At 34.1% G+C, this 20,975-nt stretch overlaps 1 protein-coding gene across 1 annotated transcript in view; it reads right to left on the bottom strand.

Annotated features, from left to right (window-relative positions):
- The window catches only part of ft (cadherin-related tumor suppressor fat), a 375,079-nt gene that overhangs the window by 5,614 nt on the left and 348,490 nt on the right, over window positions 1-20,975 (bottom strand). Inside the window, exons 5-14 of the mRNA XM_085808891.1 lie at window positions 18,918-20,015; window positions 16,958-17,138; window positions 16,245-16,498; window positions 14,332-16,020; window positions 13,620-13,859; window positions 10,152-12,025; window positions 8,074-8,725; window positions 4,811-5,145; window positions 1,945-2,048; window positions 1,480-1,784 (exon numbers count right to left, since the gene is read on the bottom strand). Coding sequence (XP_085665017.1) covers window positions 1,480-1,784; window positions 1,945-2,048; window positions 4,811-5,145; window positions 8,074-8,725; window positions 10,152-12,025; window positions 13,620-13,859; window positions 14,332-16,020; window positions 16,245-16,498; window positions 16,958-17,138; window positions 18,918-20,015 — 6,732 coding nt within the window. The remainder of the gene's footprint in view (window positions 1-1,479; window positions 1,785-1,944; window positions 2,049-4,810; window positions 5,146-8,073; window positions 8,726-10,151; window positions 12,026-13,619; window positions 13,860-14,331; window positions 16,021-16,244; window positions 16,499-16,957; window positions 17,139-18,917; window positions 20,016-20,975) is intronic.

Genomic DNA, 20,975 nt, shown 5'->3' with positions numbered 1-20,975 from the left:
TATATGTTGGGCAATATTAAATATGAAGTTTGATAAAATCATTTAATATCTCAACATATTTTTTTATTTTTAAAGTTTACATTGTTGAGCACAGAATATCATAATATTATTACACTTATTTTATATGAGTTAACATCGAAAGAATACGTCTTAGATTTTAACAAAAAAAGAATCCTTTCTTGAAGCGCAAATATGAGATAGGAGGCAAAGGCTTGCGAACTGCTATTTACTATCCTAAAACATGACAGTCATGTTCCTTTGGATTAAGTTACAGTGTGTATGCTAGCCAATGAAGTCAAACTATATCTTTACTTTCAAGTTATTAACCTACCAGAAAGGATTGATGAATTCAAGAATTATCATCCATTAGGATAAATTCGGGGACTACAGACTTCTAAAAAACTTATTTGAAAATGTTAGACCTCATTCTAGTTAAAGAAACTCTTGTAAAAACAGGGTCAACCAGAAAAACATGTAAGAATAACTAAACAAAACTCTTTATAGTGTGTAGTACCGAACTTAACTGTAAGTTAATATAATTATACCTATCATAGATTAAGTTAGGTTAGGTTTAATACAATCTTCCTGAACTTTTCTACATATACAGTACCAGTGCGCTCATAGTGTCCAGTTGGTGGCCGTTAGCAGTCGTGTGCTATGCAGTGCCATTTAAGGTCCCCCAAGGCCATTTTGATTCTCTCTCATATGCTCCATATTACGGTCATGAGAGTACCAAATGTGTTAAGCAAACATTACATCGCACATTGTAAAGATAATTCAATTCAACATCGATACCAGTACGCAGATATCATCTGTTAAAGTCTGTATACATTTTTTTGACCTACCCTGTGTGTAGATTGGTGTCCTCATTTATCATGATTCCTCCTCAAACCAGATAACTACCGTCGTGAAAAGTGAATCTTTAATAAACACTATATTGAAAGTTGCATTTTTCAGATTTTCTACAGGTATGAGTACGTTAACAATTATTATTTAAACTAAGCCTCCATTCATCACTGGAAAGAACCTGAACTCTGATTTGACAGCGGCGAGGATCTGACCGCGGTAGACCAACGCATATCTGTCTTTTGATATAGCGACACGGCGTCGACTTAATGCATTCACCTTTGGTTAATATATGTTTATCAAAAGAAACATTGTACGCATATTTAAAATAGCCTAGGGAAAAATTAATTTTAAATAAAAAGTAAACAGTATTATGCAATTAAAATGCTTTCAGTAACATTAAACTTATTGCACTAATAAATTAATTAAGATCTAAACTAATAATTATCGTTAATCAAATCTTATCTTGAAATCTACACAGTGTGAGGAGTTCTCTCCCAGAATGAAATCTCAACACGATAAAAATATTCTTAAATTCAAACACAGTATAATAACATTTTAAATATTGCTACCAAGTAGTGCATCAAATTTGATATAAATATGACTTGACTTAAAAAAAAAATACACCCTTACCTTCTGTACACGATGCCGCTAACATCTTAAAATCGCAAAGACATGATGTAGAAAACCAATTATCGATACAAGTTGCACCGTCACCGCAGGTAGATGCAGAACATGGACCTTCCTTTCTACTACATGTTGAGCTTACAAAAGCTGATTTTAGAGGAGAGCTCATATCAATTTGCCGTCCATTTACAGATAATCCTCGTAAGCAACCAACAAAGTCATTTGATGACACCTGACCAGGACGCTCTAGAAGAGGATCAACTGTGGCAACTCCTCCAACAAACAGCAAATTGCCGTTGAAGTTCAAAGTTCTAAATATAAATAAATACAAACATCATGAATAATTAATAATCGCTGAGCAGTAATTTAAGACATTATTTTATGCTATATAATATCATTAAAAGCATTATTAATTGCGTAACAATTAGCACATTTACAGCATTGCATACTAAATATCAAATATTAACTCACCCAGTATGACCCGTGGCAGATTTTGAGCATGTCGAATTCCCTAGTAAACATTCTTCACATGTATCACCATTGTCATTACAATTCACTACAGAAACTGAAGCAACCTGGATGGAAACAAAATGAAGCCAATAATTAGTATTTAAACGAATATACATTGAGGAAATTTGTTAATATGATGAAGTATAGCAATTTTTACTTCGATTATAAATCATTTATGAAATTCAACCCGAATTGCGAATTGTAATGATTGTTATAATTCGCAATCAGAGTCGAACTTCAGAAAATGATTTTTCCATTAATACAAAAGAGGCTCTATTATCATATTAAGAAATCAGTTTTATATTTATATATAATAAAATCCAATACACAAACAAAATCATTTTTCAACTAATTAACCTAATGAATCTTTATTTAGTTCGTCATACTTTGCTAAGATATTCACAAGTGATAGAACAATTATTTTTTGATGAAATTGCGCATCCCATTTTAATTCTTCTTAAGTCAAATAAATTGATTTTTAATTTACAGTTAACTTATCAAGTCGATGTTTAAAAGCAGTTCCCTATCATTATGACCTTCAAAAATATTTTGACCCAAATCAGATTTCCAGTTGGTGCGTAGGTAATTAATTACAGCAAAATTCTCAAGGGCTACTTGCTCTGGAAGAACTGGTCTTATGATGCCAGTGTATCTAAGAATTGGTGTCTAGATATGTAACTGATTACACCAAAGCATCTGGATCAAGAAGAAACTATGCGCTACACCATTGTTTTTCAGTTTGTACTCCTCGAAGCTTGGCCTTATGGTCCTCCCAGATTATTAAAAAAAATTACGATTCAAATTAACTACATTGTAGGCCCACCAGCGGCCGAGCGGTAAAGACGCTGAACACTGGTAGTTCGGTCTGAGGTTCGAATCCCGCGAACGGGCTGGCTGCATGGGCGTTTTCGTGGTTTTCCCCATGTGTAACGTGTATACGAGCCAGTTTCCCTTAGAAAGTCCTCCACGAAAGGCATCCCTCCCCTTAGGCAGATAGCCCTCGTGTGCTTTGCCATAACTGAATAATCCAAAATCCAACTACATTGTAACTAAAAATCTCAGATTCTAGAAATTACACGTGACAACTGTCTATCATTTTCCTTCCAAATCTCTGTGTGCAAGGTAATTCTTCGATTGTTATTAATGCGCATGAGAAATTAACGCGGTTTGAGAGAAAACGATGTTTCTGAGCTAGTTGTGTAAAACAGAGAAATTTTTCACTATTTCCAATCTTAAAATCTTTTGAATATAAAATGATATCCTTTTTGGAAAAGAATTGTGCAATGATATATACATTCACATCTCGAAACTCAGAGGTCACAATTTGTAACTTATTTTCGAAATGGTAAATATTGCGAATTTTCAAGTGTTCGTGATAGTGAAAATAACAAATTATGTCACTGAATGAAAGAGAACAAACAGTTAACTGAATTACCGAATAACACCGGACTTAAAATGAAATTCTAAGCAGAAAGTATGGCTAATTTCCGTACCTCATTACCAATGAAAACGGAATATAGTGAACTGTATAATGGTGGTTCAAAAATTATAATGCAGTTTGGAGCGAAAAAGGGTTTTTATCACCAACTCAGATAAGGACAAAGTACCAATATCGACTTGATGATGTATGTGCCAATCTCCGACTTAGCCTTAACCAGCGTACATCCACGCACGGGACAGCTGTGCAAGAATCGTCAGGCTCATCTATCTCAATTATGTAAGCACCAACATTTATTTAATATTTTAGTCAATAAGATAAAAATTACCTAAACTTGTACTGAATTGTTAAAAGCGAATATAAATTCTCTAATATTAACTTTATTACTTAATATAAAATTAAATGAATTTTAATTACCTGTATCTTAAAAATATAAGAAAACTGGTAGTAACGTATTCTAAAATTTGCTTTTGAGTTGGTCCGCAGGACATTCTGATTTATAAATGTAGTCCCCACTTAAAAAATGCTTGAGAACTTATGAACTTTACTATAACTACGCTTGTACACACAACGGAACAGACCATGAAAACACTCGTTCCATCATGTATCATACCCAAGAGGAAATTATCAGTCATTTCTCTCATTTAACTATTACAGGGCCAAATATAGCGTAAAAATAGATTATTTACCTTCCTTCAACTGTTAAATCTGAAATTTTAGGAACTATAACTATTAATTCTAACAAGATTAAACTACTACATGAAAATTCATGTAGTGCATATTTTTTAAGGAAAATTGACATCCAATTTCATATACTTCATCACCATGTTTATGTTTCGTATCGCATAATAATAGAATTGAAAGCAAAATTTGTAAGATCATTTACATTTGCTAACGAGTTTTATTTTCCTCATTAAACTTCCTTTCCTCTTCTCAGTTTCTAAGCTGTGTCAGAACTCAACTCAAAAACTAATAGATTTAGTGTGGTTGATTGATAACAGTATTAACTGATTTCTATAGGATTAATATTCACCATTGAATAATTGACAATTGTATTTGAGACATACCTTTTAGTGTAAAAGCAGTGTTAAAATGTTAAGTATTTAAAAATTATTATAAGCAAAACCACAATTTCCTTGGATTTGACTACATAATTTTGTAAAGTTTCCACGATCTCTTTAACATATCCATTAAGTCATTGTTCACACTATTCTGAATACTATCTTATTTAATATTCATGTTTAATATTTTCAGTGCACGACCATTGCAATACGCAAAATAATTATCAGACATCCCTTCCCTCTCATGACAGGACCACTGCATCATTTATGGGACTATTTTATGTCAAATGGATAAAGCAGCTTTCAAATGCACAAACATTTCATTTACCTTTCCGTTACGGATAATCGTAACCTTATGCCACTTTCCATCTGAGACAACAATATTGGCCGATATCCTGGTAATAGCCGTCCTGGAGCCTCCAAATGATAACGTAGGCGTCGAGTTGATTATTTCTAGAGCTAAAAAATCAGATCGACCTCCGCTTTGAGCTCCGAAATTGTAGACCAGAAGAGCATTGGGATTATTGGTAGAGAAGATAACAGAAATATCATTCGTAGTTGGCTGAAGTGGATTGAATGCCATGTAGGAATACGGTAGAAATCCGTATGATGATTTCTCGCAATGTCTACCGAAGTAACTTGATGTACAAACACAGTGGTAACCTGAAACGTAATTCATTTACAATTAATTTACATACATTATTAATTTATTATTATTTTCTAACACATAAGTTAATATTACATACACTATTAATTTATTATTATATATCATATTTCTAACATATCTTAACAAAAGTTCACGCTCTTAACTAATGGCACATACGAAAAAGGAAGTATTATGTGATAAGTTTTCGAATAATTGGCAGTTTTCCTGACAAAAATTAATTTTCCAGTTATGCACAAATCTGGATAAATGCTTTCACAATTCATAATGTGCAAATTTTTTTATTTAATTTAAAATAAATAACATCCGTATGCTTGAAAACAATATAAACTCCTATTCATATTTTGTTAAGCATGTAATAAAAATGTAATATTTTAAAATTTCATTAGAGTGAATATCAAATTCGTAAAAATATATATTATTATTAATGTGTTTAATTAATTACAGATCAATAATCAACTTTTATTTCTATTAATAAACTTCGATTTTTTGTTTTTGTTTTATTAACTTCTCATATTACAGATTATTGATTGGTCCTCAAGACCTAGAAGTCAAGCTAAGTCCTTTTTTTACTTTTACCAGCTTATTATTACTCGCATTTCTCAGAGATACATGATCCGTTGCTTCTTCAATAACGTAAAAATTTCCATAAGCTTTTGTTAAAGTGCACTTAAAAAAAAAATTATGAACTGAAGTTACAGTATTATGCACATTTTCTGATAATAATATTTTTCCCCCTATGTTTGATCGTACATGATAATTTTGCAGTAATAAATTATGAAATATAATTTCTTGACCGTCAAAAGTAGTAATTTATCAGATACCAGTGCAAAGAAGTTAATATGTAAGGTATTTTCTCCGTCCCTTACCTTCATGGTATAAATGAAAGCCCGTCCGACTAGCAATCGAGAGGTTCGGAATTTGAGTTCTTGCGAGGGCACTGTGTATTTTTTGTGTTTTCTGTTTCAAAAAACCTAATGACTCTACAATGGCGCCCGAACCAAAATGCGGTGAACTACAACGTCACCATCACCACCATTATTTGACGCTCCTCCCCACTCACTCTCTAAGTGGGAAAGAATGAAAGATATTGTCTCCTCTCTTACTACGTGCCTTCGGGGTATAAATGGAAGCATGTCCAACTAGCAGTCAGAAGGTCCAGCGTTCCAATTCCGGCGAGGGCTTTGCATATTTTTCATGTTTCTTTCTTCGAGAAACCTAAATTACTCTGCAAAATCAAAGTCTTCCACACTCATTAACTACTTAACATCTAGCATGAAAAATCTTTATACACTTTTTAAACCTAGAGCTTGCAGTTATAGAATTCATAAACATGTATTACCTCTAATTACCTTATAATTTGTTTGCAATAAATAACGTGTAAGAAACATTTCACAGATTAATTTAAACACACACGTACACAGGTTTATTATTTAAAAAAATGAAATAAATTAAAAATTATTAATCGTCATTTGATAATTTTATGGAAAGTAAAACATAGTTATGTGCGTGTTGTTTCTGCAATAATAGAAATTTAGAGTTGTGGGAACAAAAAGAGAATAGATATATAGAAAATAGAAAATTATAGAGTTATGGGAAAGAAAAAAGGATAATTTTTGCTTGCCTGAAAATGACTTAAGTATAATTCTCTATAACATTACTGAAGCAGGCAATATACAGCTGAACTGGCGCAGGAGGTAGGCTGGCTCATTACGCTAAATATGAGCGTATATTTGCCATATTCATAGCATTATACTTGGCGATAAAAGAAAGTGAGGTAGCAGACTGCTTGTGAGGTAGCAGACTGCTTCTTAAATTGATGACAGCAGACCTGAGAAGTAGAAGATTCTTGCGAAATTAAATCTCAATAAAAGGATAGAGCCCCATCAGCGGCCCAGCGGTTAAGACCGCTGAATACTGGTAGTTCGGCCTGTCTCGGTTTCGATCCCAGACGAACGGGATGGCTACATGGTTGGTTTTCGTGGTTCCCCCCATGTGTAATGTGAATACGGGACAATTCCCTTCCACGAAGGCATTCTTCCTCTTAGACAGACAGCTTTGCCGTATTTAAAGAAACTAACTGACCCTCTAATAAAGGAAGTAAAAAAAAAAGTTTTAATGAAAGTTTCGATTGAATTAGTATAGCATAAAAGACTTTTCTTTCACTTTTATCGTTATGTAAGTTACGTGTGTATGATAACTAATAATTGTGTGGCAACGCACTTCAAAAAGATTAATTTTTACACATTTTAGAAGAGATTAACCAGTTTAAAACAATTTTCAAATAATAATTTTCTCTTACATATTCATATACAAACTACTCTACTACTACTGTCATTTAATAACTTTTTTAAAGTCGGCATTGTTTGGGGGGCGTGGACATAAATTTTCCTAATACAAAATATGCCCTCTAGCAGTACATTAACGTTATATATAGCAGATTTTTAAAAATGCAGTTAATTTCCATTGCACTCTTTCTCAGTATACAATTGTATAAAATAGTTTTACGTATTTCTGAATAGAAAGGAATAAAATAGCTAAAATATTTTTTTATATAACTGAGGAATATTTAAGCAGTCCATCGTTCAACCTGATAAATCAAACATGTTGCCAATATTTATAGGCTTCATTTTTTTATTTATTTAGTAGATTAATTTAATTACCTTTTTTAAATTAAAACATAACTATCATTTTTATGACAAAGATGTCTCATTTAAGAACTTAGGAAGAGCTTTAAATATAAGGTAATATTTTTCGTAATAATGACCGAATTGCTTCCTTGAATTATAAAGTAAGTCATAACCAAAGTTGTCTGCATAGAAAATATGTGCCATCAAACAGGAAGAACGTAAACATTAGACTAAATTAGCTACAATATTTATACAACAACCGGTAAATTTATTGTTAAGCAACAGGATCATACGTACCTAGATTCTCGCTAACGCATGTACCTCCATTCAGACATCGATTGGGTCGACAAGCATCCGCAGTCTGTTCACAAACCAGACCTTTAAAACCAGGACGACACAGGCAGAAAAAGCCACCATTTGGTGCTTCTTGACAAGTACCGCCGTTTCTACAAGGGGCACTAGAACAAGATTCCTTACGTGGAGTATCACATTTTTCTCCTTGATATTGTGGGGTGCATGTGCAGCGAAAAGTAATCCCATCTTGATGGCAAGTGCCGCCAGATAAGCAAGGATTTGGCAAACAAGGATCTTGTTGATACTGGCATACAGAACCAGAAAATCCTCGAGGACATTGGCACGAAAACTGGCGAGCAACATATGGCGAGGTAAAAATTAGAGTAGAAGAATCAACGATGGATAGGATATCTTTCATTTCCAAAAAGCTGCTGCAAGACCCTTTATTTTGGCATGGCGATATTTCACACGGATTGAAACCAATAACTATTTCCTTATCTTGAATGGATTCTCGTATGAGAGGCAGTTTATCACTCAACAATGTAAGAATATCTTGAGATGGCACATAAAAGTTTTCTGGCCTTTTTGAAGCTAGAGTTATTTCCAAGTGCTCTTCAATATTGACTATACTGTATATTACTGGCTGACTTGTTGGCTGCAAAAGAAAAAAATGTTTGTTCAGTTAAACTATGTAGGAGGACAAATAAAATGTAAATAAAGAGGTGGACATTCTTGTAATTCTCACAAAATTTTTGAACAATTTTTAAGACTACCCAATATCCATCAAGAGAAATGGTTTCTCTAATTAACAAGGTTTTCCTTCAACCGTTTTCGAAATTAATTCAATAACTTAATGTGAAAAGAGAAATCCGCTGACCCACCAAAATATTAAAATCATTAACTACGTACAGATCTTCCTCTCGCAGCGAAAAGATCATCCACCCAGCGAAGTATACAGTCGACGAGTTCTTACTAGGGCTGATCAAGCTGGAAAAAAAAACATTTTATGCTCGTTGCATACGAGTTCGCCTGTTTAGATGATGATGTAACAAAAAATAGGACTCATTTGGTCATGTGACTCACTTCCAGTTGTCAGTGATTATGTATACTTTATTGTATGCACTGCAAACGGAGAACAAAAGGCTGTGGATCAAAGGGACGCAAAGAGGACAACGACTGCGAACACCTACATCTAAAAGTGTACAGTTGTCTTGACACATCTGACGCATGACAATGATTAACAGCATCCGCAATATCAGCCACAGTGCTACAGGCAACACAAAACAATATACACTGACATCTGGCATCAGTGAGGAACAGTAAGAAAATGTCTTCTCGACAACTCGCTCGAAATGTCCCACATTTCAGATCTGTGACAACTGTTAGTTATGCAAACATAAACAGCCTAATAGCGTCCTTTTCAAGAACAGTTTTTCTAAGGCATTTTTCCATACAGATGTAGCCTTAGTTGAAATAAAATCAATCCTTTGATGTTCTTGGTTAAACCGAAACGAAATCCTGATTAAATTAGCACTTCTCCAGATTTTACATATGCATATCATTCGTGAACTTGGAGCACGTCGTTTTTTGGCTACAGATCTGCTTTGGAAAGTGGCTTTATTTCTGTTGGCTGGTTAATATACAATATAATAACATATTACTCTGTCATCGACAAATGAATCTGTATAGAAAGAGAATTTTAAAAAGAAAGACAATGCAGATGCAAGAAGTGCTCTTTGATTTAAACTTTAGTAATTTATAAAATTCAGACTTTTTTTTAATCAAACATTAATTTTAATTCCTTGAAACTAAGCAATAGCTGAGAAATTGAAATTTTAGACAATTAATCTAGTTTAATCTAGTAGTCTAAATTCTTAAGCATTAGCAACCTGAGTATGTAAAGAGGAAATTGCGATGAAGCAATAACCTACTCTTACTAAATTTACTTAAAGAAATCAATAAAGTAAATTAATTTTAGAAATACATAAAATAAATTAGAATTCATCACTTAAACCCTTTTTAATTTTAAAAGTAGTATATAATTCAAATTTTCAAAAAGAAAAAATATAATAAAAACTAACCTTAAAAACTTCATCAAGAGCTCGCCGGAAAGACTCGAAGTGCATTGCTAAAAACGCATCAGCAGAGAGATTCCAAATCCTTAGAGAAACACTGTTCTGAAGAGTATCGTTGTCAAAATTCAAGAATTTTACTCTGATTGTTGATGACACATTGTGGTGCTTTCCGTCATTGCCACTCACAGTGAGTGTATAACTACCAGGATTTTGGATTTTTGTTGTATGCAGATCACATTTCCTGGGTATCCTAAATATGGCAGAATTCCCTTCTAATATTTGGCACTGATACTGACCAACAATATCTAGATCCTGTGGATGAACGTCAGCAATTTTACCACCAGGGAAATTTTTATTATGCACCCACACAAAGATAATGAGTGGTCTTGAAGTTGAAGGGCTGTCATTTTTATCAAGAACCATGACTGTAACTGGACTTTGGGAGCTCATGGGAGGTTTCCCACTATCTTGAATTTCGACTATGAATTCAAGTTCAGATATTGACTCTCTGTCAAGGCTTCTAGTAGTTTTAACCAGTCCTGTATGTGATTCTATTTCGAAGAAATCTTTATGTTCACCTCCAACAAGATAAAACATAAATGGGGCCCCATTTGGTGGTAAATCTCGATCAGTCACACTAAGGACCATCACACTTGTATAAGGTGGTTCATTTTCTAATACGTAGCCAATAACTTTAGGTGTTTCAAAAATAGGCCCATTATCATTTACATCATCGATATAAATCTTTACTTGGGTTGATCCTGATTGAGGCGGATTTCCGCTATCAGTTGCAGTAACTGTTAGATTGTACACAGCAATAGTTTCTCTGTCTAGATTTCCAGAAGTATAGATAGCTCCCGATTGAGGATCTATACTAAATACTTTGTTAACATTACCACCAAGTATGGAAAAGGAAAACTGGTTATTACTGGGGTGTACGTCTTTATCTACTGCTGATACCGATACAACAGATGTTCCCAATGGGGCAGCTTCACTCACTCTAGCTTCATAAATTTCTTTTGAGAACACAGGTGGATCATTTCCATCTTGAATACTTATCACAATCTGGGCTTCATCTGTATCGTTACCACGTATACTTCCAGCATTCTTTGCAAGAACTGTGAGAACGACACGTGACTGAGATTCTCTATCTAATGCCCTAGAAACTTTGATACTACCGGTTCTTGTATCAATTTGGAATCCTTTATTATTACTGCTGCCGACTAACAAGAAGTACACTTCTCCATCAACACCACTGTCTTCATCAATCACTTCTAACTGCCCTACTACTGTGCCTACTCTAGCTGATTCACTGACAGTAAACTGAAACACGGGTTGAACAAAATGAGGGTAATATTCATTCTTTCCAACTATGTGAATATCAACAACCGCTGACGTGAATAGGAGTGTTCCAACGTTGCTGGTGATTACTTGAATGACATATTTTGTTTTTTGCTCATAATCAAAAACAACCTTTGAAGTAATAACTCCAGTTTTAGAACTGATTTCGAAAAAACTGTGGTCATCTCCTTCCATGATAGAGTACTCTATAATACTATTCCGCACGGAATCAGCATCAAATGCTATTAACTGCGTTACGTATGTACCTGGAGGTTGATTTTCCATAATGTAGGCATCAAATTTACTGGAGTTAAATATTGGTGGATTATCATTGACATCGGTGACAAGAACTGTCAAGACAGCTGTTGAATTCTTGCTCCTAAAGCCTCTGTCAGAGGCCATGATATCCAGGTGGTAAGTAGTAACACTTTCAAAATCTAAATGCTTTGCGATAGTAATGGCACCAGTGTGAGGGGAAATTTCAAACTGTCCATCATGATTCCCAGATAATATAGAATACAATATTTCGCCATTGAAACCTAAAAGAAAAGAAACGTTTCATTAAGAAGCTATTCCATCTTAAGGAAACGGTAACTAAATCGCATTGTTCCCTTATTTACTGAATTAAAAACTACAAAATAATATAATATCTTGCACTCAAAATAAAGAAAGTTACGTCAAAGCTAATTTTGAAATATCCACAACTACAGTAAAATGTCATCGAAAAATAACGCGGTAAGAACAAATGGTTTTTTTTTTTTTTTTTTTTTTTTTTTTTTTTTTTTTTTAAGATTAAAGTACGTCGAATAAGAAATCAAATAAAGCACCCGAAATCGAACTTAAAGCGAACAAATGAAAGACATTTTTGAATTTATCTTTCGAAGCGAGAAATGAGACAATTATTACTCTGATTACACTTCCGAAACTGCACAGACAATTTGCTAATATGATGATATCTGCGGCTATCGTATGAAGATGCTAAACAACTAAACGTAAAAATAATTTCAAGATACATAAATTATATTTCGTAAGTACGAATTAAGATAATTGTAAAGGATTTCACCATGGTTCAACTGCAGTCTATTATTAACTAAGACTGCGAGAAGTCAATTGAGATTACTATTCGCAATACCTTCAAGAAGGATTTCATCCGAGCATACCTTACAGAACTGAATAATAATGATTTCTCAGAGAGCCAAATTGTCATCGCATAGTGCCCCACCCACAGAAATTCTACTTAGCATATTATAGCCATCATATGAGCAGAGACCATCAAGAATAGACCGATGACCTTTCTTTTTTTTTTTTTTTTTTTTTAATCCTTAAACTAGATTTAGTAATTTTGTTTAAAACTGATCCTCGAATATGGAAAGAAAAAATAGGACAAGTTTTCCACCTACGTTCGCGAAAGAGCTAAGACATACAATCTGGGCGGATGCTGATAGCGTGTCTTAGCACCAGAAGATAAGTTTACATATAAATCAGATAAATCCTAGGTAATTAGATTCTCATAGAGATACAGCAAATCTAAATTTTCTTTTAAGGAAAGCACCAAAGTGGCAGAACTTTTTAAAATACAGTATATGTGATGGAACAAATGTTAATGTACTACATAAAATAGTTTAACACATGTCTGATATGGAAACGTCTAGGATGCTTTACAGCAGTAAAAAGCATTTTATTTTCTCTATCCTTAAATCTTCTAAAACGCAGTTCCAGTTGAAACTGACAGCTGGGCAGCTTTCTAACCAGACATCAGTAGGTTAATTTTATTACTTATTAATGACAACGAATGCATTAATTAGGTATTCCACTAAATATTCTTTGCTGCCATAAATATATTTTAAGTTAATATCCTCTTACTTTTTTCCAAACAATGAGATATACTGCATTCAGAAATTTCTCTACATTACTTTCACCGAATGGCTTTGTTTTTATATTTTATGCTTCCTATTCCAAATTCCAGAATCGAAGAAGGGTAACGATAATAAATTTTTTCCTACTAAATCTTTTAAACTCTACGTGAACCGTGCTTTTAGCCTTAATTTTTGTTATGAAGCTTCCTAACCAATAATTGAAATATTCAATTAACTTTCATTTTAAATGCATACTTTTCGAAAATGATATATTTACCTTTATCCTCGTCGGTTGCAGTAACAGTCACAATTTCTGACAATAAAGGCTCGTTTTCAGGAATTACAACTTGATAACTCAAAGCTGTAAAAGCGGGAGCAAAACGATTTTCCTCTGTTACAGCAAATACAGTTGCCACTTCTGAAGACCTTGGTGGAACTCCTTTGTCAGTAGCTTTGATGTTAATTGCAAACCATTTCAATTTCAGACCAATTAAAGGACTTGAAACTGTGACCCATCCTGAGAAAAAAACATAAATAAATATTAAGATTAATTCGACGGAGGGGTGAAATGTATTTACCGTAAAAAAGGTACAAATTTTGCTTGGCTAGTCATTCATTTAATTTCATATAGCTTCCTTGATGAAACTGTTAATAAATTCTGAGCATATTTCAGTCTACATTATACATTTGTAGTAATGAAAAATTTTAGCAACAAATATATTAAAATACTGTTGGAGCCTAGATACATAAATTAGCAGTTTCTCGTCTTATTCAGACTGAAATGCATTATGCTTGATAATATTTGTGAGCTACATTCATTCAGTGTGAAATCCATGATAATGCAGAAAACCTGAATTTCTGACTACTTTAAAGAAATATATACACTTCTCCAAAAAATATCACATTAAATTACAGTTATATGAAATATTACATCTTATTTTAATTATTTTAAAAGTGAATTTTATATGCTTTAAAACAAGGAAATTTACCTGTCTTTTTATGAACTGAAAAGTATTCTGTTCCATTTCCTCCAGTCTTCTGATATTCAATTTCGGCATTAATTCCAACATCTTCTCTATCTTCTGCAATGACGCGAAGCACTGATAAACCGATTGCAGCACTTTCTGGAATGGGTGAGAAATAGAACTCCTTTTGAAACACAGGCGCATTGTTATTAGAATCGATTACATTGATTAACACAGTAACTTCGCTGCTCAAGGGTGGATTACCATGGTCCGTAGCAACAACTTGTATAACGTGTCTATTTTCAGATGATGAACCTTTTAACGTCCTTTTGTAATAAAGTACTTGTTTACTAAGAATATTACCACTACTGGGATCAATTCGAAACAAGTCTGAAGGCCTTTTTAGAGAATAACTGACAAAAGAATCCGGACCTTTTTTGTCACGATCTGTTGCCGAGACTTGTCCGATGAAAGATACACCTTGTATTAATTCCGGAATATTGAATGTATATTCAGAGAGGCTGAATTCTGGAACATTATCATTAACATCTTGTATAAGAACGGTTAAAGGAGTCTCAGCTTGCCAAGAGCCATCTACAGCCGCAACTTTCAATAAATATTCATCCTTGACTTCGCGGTCAAGCCATCCAGCAACAGTTACGTTGCCAGAAACTGGGTCGATGTGAAATTTTCCGCCAGGATTTTCTGTGAAACTGTAAGTAGCATTGGCATTCATGTTGATATCTTTATCCGAAGATGTGACTTGAATTATGAAGGTCCCGATAGGTGCATTTTCTGTTACATTAGCACTAAACAGTCGAGTAAACCTTGGAGGATTGTCATTTTTATCTAGAACTTTAATATATACTGTTGCAGAGCTTGTTTTCTGAGGTGTACCATGATCAACAGCTTTTATAATAATTCTATACTGGTCCTTTGCTTCTCTGTCAAGCACCTCTGTAGTATGAATTTTACCCGTTTTCGCATCTAAAGAAAATGGGAGATTAACATCGTCATCTGCATCTAATCGATATTCTACATTGCCATTCACACCATAATCAGCATCGAACGCCTGTACATGTATCACAAACAAAGGAGGCTCCAGTTCTTCTTTGACCGTAGCATTATAAATAGGCTTTTCAAAAACAGGAGCGTTGTCATTTACATCAGTCACTAATACTTCGAGTTTTACAGCGCTTGCCAGAGACGGAATATCACTATCTCTGGCCTCCAGCCATAATTCGTAAGCAGATATAGTTTCACGATCTAGACCTCCAATTAGTCTAACCTCACCCATTTCAGGATTAACACTGAAAGCATTTCCAGAATTACCTCCAGCAATGTAATACATCAATTTTCCTGCCTCATTTACTTTCGGTGAGGTGGCAGATACACGGGTCACTAGTAAATTCTCAGATGATTCTGCGAATTTGAAACTTCTTATGCCCGGATGAAAGCGTGGGAATAATTGGTACCGTTGAGTATACACATTAACCATTGTTGTTGAAGATAATGGTATTTGTCCACTGTCAGTAGCATGAATTTCTAATTGATAACCTTCGGATTTATTGACTAGCTTCTGAACTAATTTAACAACACCGGTATCTTGATTTATCTGAAATTTATCGGCATCTGTACCGGACAAATGGTACACTAAACGGCTGTTTAAACCAGCATCTAAATCAACAGCAACAGCTCCAAATACAAAGTGACCTAAAATAAAAGTGTAAAGAGTTATATTTTCAGAAGAAAAATTTTAACGCAACAAAATAGAATAGAAAAATAAAACATTGTTTAATAAAAATAGCGGGAATAATTCCTTATAGTTCTGTGAGTACATCATGAAAGGAAATTTTTGTACATAGAAAAGAAGTTTTACAGATACTCAAATATACGAGGATTTTAAGATATATTTTGTATTAAATGCTCCAACTCACCTCCTACTGCATTATCTGGAGTATATACAGTATAACTGGACTCAGCAAATTCCGGCTTATTATCATTTTCATCTTCAACTGTAATGGTGACATTGGTAACAGCTCTGTGTTGAGTTATAAGACCAGAATCTTCAGCTACGAGAAGCACATTGTATATCTCGCGTTCTTCTCTGTCCAGAATATCACTAGTGCTTATAGTTCCTGTGTCTATGTCAACTTCAAATTTTCCACCGTGATCGCCAAGCAGGGAGTATCTGAAAATAACAATAATAAAGCAAATAAATCACTTGATTTGTTTTCTTTAATTCTCCAGTACTAAATTTTTGAATCATAAATAAAAAAAAATTATAGCATAAGTTTTATGACTCAGATCTCTGGGAAACCCACAGAATGTGCTATAATGCAGACACCAACAAAGGCTATTGCGTTAAATTATTACATTTGTAGCCAACAAATACATGATAGAATTAGATAAACGAAATACAAAAAGGATTATCTTTTTTCGATAGTTATTTTACTGAAGTACGAAGGTGTAGAATGCATTTACGTTAGAAGCAATGGAAAATCACTGTTTAGGAACCAGCATTTCGTCTAGCTACAAAAGGCTGGAGGAGGCCAAAAATTGAATGCTTTTAGCACTTAAGTAAGAAGTTCAGATTTCACCGAATAGAGTTCAATATTGTGATTAAGAATCAAAATGTAGTTTCACTTACCGAATCTGTGCATTCCTTCCAGTATCTTTGTCTGAAGCAGTGATTGTTATGACAGGAGATAAAGGTGGAAGATTTTCCATGATGCTTGTTGAATACTCTTCGAAAGCAAATTGTGGCTGACTATCATTTATATCATCTACTACTACTTTTATAGTTCCAGTACCAGTTTGTCTAGGAGAGCCTACAAAATGAGAAGTGCATATTAATCATGTAATACATTGTATAAAATTTTAAAAAACCAAAAACATCAAGCACTAATACTTATGCAGAATTAAGGAATTTATTTAGATCTGAAAAAGCATTATACGAATTCTTTAGGTTCTTAAATTTAAAAGCAATTTTTGAGAATAAAACGGAAACACACGCAAAAAATTTGAATAATGAAAGAAAATGTTTTGACAGCTATTTTCAAATCTGCATTCGCTTCATTCAAGCATGCATACTTTTTAGATTATACTGTTGCGAGCTCTAGATGGCGCTGTAATACGCTATAACTGTTTTCTTTTAGTTAGTGCTAAAATGTAACTAGAGAATGCTATGTATTGTCAACAGCGTGTAATTGCTCAAAATTACATCGCTCCAATAAAGAATAAATGTTTAAACCGTGGACTGTTATTTTCCCAGAATGAAAAGTCATCAGATCAAGAGCCATTTATGAACTTTCTGTTTTATTTGAACTGATCTGTCGACTAACGTTGTTTTATATACAGACTATTTGAGGGGGGGATGGTTGCATGACCATTTTCTTAAATTCTGACGCTAGATATGTGCTTCTTGTCCCTAAATTTTTCAAAGTAAGGCACAGAAAATCATGAAAACAATTATAGCATGCGAGCTAAGGGAGTTCTGTAAATACAAAAATTAACTTTTTATATGTATAAAAACTAAAAGATGGCTGCAGGATTTACTTGCTTAAATATCAACCTAGATACGTATTTTCAGTCATAAAATTTGTTAAAATAAGGTGCAGTATACTTCGAAAATCGTTTTAGCCCAGTGCTCAGATTGGAGAGTTCTGTTAGTAAAAAAATATAACTTTTTGCTTGGTTGTTGTAGAGCAAAATGCCTAGTTCGAAAAAATTTCATTTTGCTTCAATTAATTAAATATGAAAGTTGCATATGCTTACGCAAATATTTGCGGAAATATTAGCATTTAATAATTTTATAGTACTACTTACAAAATTAATAACGACTGCTCTTTTGTCTAATACGAAATCATTAATCGCCAAAAGCAGCAACTTTACTTTTTGAACATTTCCCTACATCTTATGAAAAATTTTCTCGAAATTACTTAGTAATAGGTACTAGGATTTGATTCAAGTGAGTAAATTCGTTCTCAAATATACCTACGAATTTTTGTTGAAAAATTCTGGATATTTTTGTTAACAATTCCTTTTTAGGAATTTTAGGGAATTTTTCAAATGCCTTAGTTTGAAATTTTCACTTAAATATCATCAATGTCATTCACTACAAATTTTACAAAGCGTCATGCACAGCGGGTTGTCTTCCTTTCACCATGTGATATACTATTAAAATGTTTTTTATTCGCTCTAAATAACTATTCATAATTAACAAATATACCATAAAATTTAATTCCATAAACAGAACAATTAGAAACTTAAATCAGTGAACAGAAGGTGTCTATGTTCATAGGGTACTCCAATAAGAGAGAAATTATTTATATTTTTAAATAACCAATTTTCTATCTTGATATATAAAATCTTGATATTTTTCTCATCGCTAATTTCTTACACCATTAATCGGCAGTATCTGACGCTATTTCTATGAATTCCGTTTAACAAACATATGCAGCATTTATGAAATTCGGTTTTTATAGGAAATTCCATCTTTTTAGAAATTGTTAAACGTAACTACTTTGGTTTAAGCATGAACATCTAATAAAAAAGCATATGTTATGTGCATTAATATACAATAAAAAATTATAACATTTTAAACTCACCTGAATCAATACAAATGACTGTGAGTATATATTCCGACTGTTGTTCTCTGTCCAGAGTTTTTTGGACGCTGAGTTCTCCAGTATTTCCATTAATGGAGAAAACACTTCTATTCCCGTCTTTGATCAGGTACTGTAATTGGTTGTTGGGAATTTGGTCGCTGTCATAGGCCATTACAAGCATTAAAGATACAGGTAGCGACTGAGCATTCTCCATAACATGGACGAAATAGGGCGAATCGTGGAAAGTCGGAGGATTGTCGTTGATATCTGTTACCGCAATGGTGACGGAGGCAGTATCATGTCGAATATCCACACCACTATCTTCAGCCTGAATCGTCAAAGAATAGTGACTCTTCCTTTCATAATCCAAGTTCTTACTTACTCTTATAATTCCTGTATCTTGATCCATGACAAAATCGTGGTTAAGGTCACCTGCTATTATCGAATACCTTAACTGTCCATTCAAACCTTCATCTACATCTGATGCAAAAACTTGCAGTACACTGAGGCCTACGCTAGTATTTTCGGATACTGAAGCACTGTATTGTTGATGTAAAAAAGCTGGGGTATTATCATTTTCATCCATTATATGAATAGTTATCTCTTGAGCTGTGGACTGAGGTGGATGACCACGATCTTTTGCCACGACAGTTACTTTGTACTCAGATTTCTGCTCCCGGTCTAAGGCTCCTGTGGCTCTCAGCAGTCCATCAATTGGCCCTAAAGAAAATTTGCTATTTGAGTCTGAAGAAAGACTGTATTCTATGTAGCTGTTCCTTCCTTCATCCTTGTCAATAGCTTTGATGGCCATTATCACGGTGTTACTTGGAACATTTTCAGTTACAGATGTTTCGTTAGGTGTGACAAATTCCGGGGCCATATCATTCACATCTTTCAAAATAACGCTTACTTGAACTGTGCTGGAAAGTCTTTTTTCAGGTGAAATAGCTCTATCAGTTGCGCTTACAGTTAGACTATAAAAAGACTGTGTTTCCCGATCTAACATTTTTGTAGTGAAAATTGTCCCATCGGTATCTATGGCAAATTTGTTGTCTGTGTTGCCATCAATTATGTTGTAGATTATGCAACCATTGTCACCTGCAATAAGAAAAAAATAACATAATTAGAAGAAACAGTTCACAAATTACATTTACAGTCGAAAAAATTAAATTAAAGTCGAAATACATTGTAATTGAAAAGAACGATAAAGAAGTATAAAACTGATTTAAATGAAAGTAATAAAGAACGGGATTTGAATAAAAAAAAAAAAAACAGCGGCAGTATTATTGTTAAATACAATAGCTGTACTACAATACAAAGAATGACTTGGATGTGACCAGTATGGTTTGGTTTGGTTTATTTAATTATGGCAAAGCACACTAGGGCTATCTGCCTAAGGGGAAGGATGCCTTCGTGGAGGACTTTCGAAGGGAAACTGACTCGTATACACGTTACACATGGGGAAAACCATGAAAACACCCATGCAGCCAGCCCGTTCGCGGGATTCGAACCTCGGACCAAACTACCAGTGTTCAGCGAATTTACCGCTCGGCCGCTGGTGGGCGTGACCAGTATGTATTCGCGCATTAGATTGTCAGTATAGTGCATGTCGGACTTACTCTTGCAATCTCTCTCTCTCGTACAATAACTAAACTGGTGTGCAAAACTTAAGGAACAATGTAAAAATTCAGCAGATAGCCATGAAATTGCAGAAAAGGAGGTCTGGAGATTAGTACAATGAACATGTAAGTCAGTAGAAACGTCATGCGTATGCAAATATCAAGAACGAAACTTCACAGGCGACGTGAGCGTACACAAAACGCGTGATGTCGGCGGGCGCAGCTCAACAGTAGAACAAAAGGAAGGACGGAGATGCAATTCAACATACTCCCCGCAAGTGCCAGTGAGTCAGTTCGTGAAATATGGCTAGAAGAAATCACCTGGACGTCTTCACACGTGGAAGAATGATCGGAAAGCTGGAGGAGGGGCGTACTGTCACCAGTATAGATGCAGAGTTCGGAATCAACAAAAGTGTCGTTTCGCGCGCTTGGAAAGCGT

The sequence above is a fragment of the Stegodyphus dumicola genome, chromosome X2, assembly GCF_044657685.1.
Source record: "Stegodyphus dumicola isolate Sdum_Otavi_A_Nest chromosome X2, ASM4465768v1".
Taxonomy (NCBI): Eukaryota; Metazoa; Arthropoda; class Arachnida; order Araneae; family Eresidae; genus Stegodyphus; species Stegodyphus dumicola.
The sequence above is the reverse complement of the archived record's forward strand: the minus strand, read 5'-3'. Positions and strand labels throughout refer to the sequence as shown.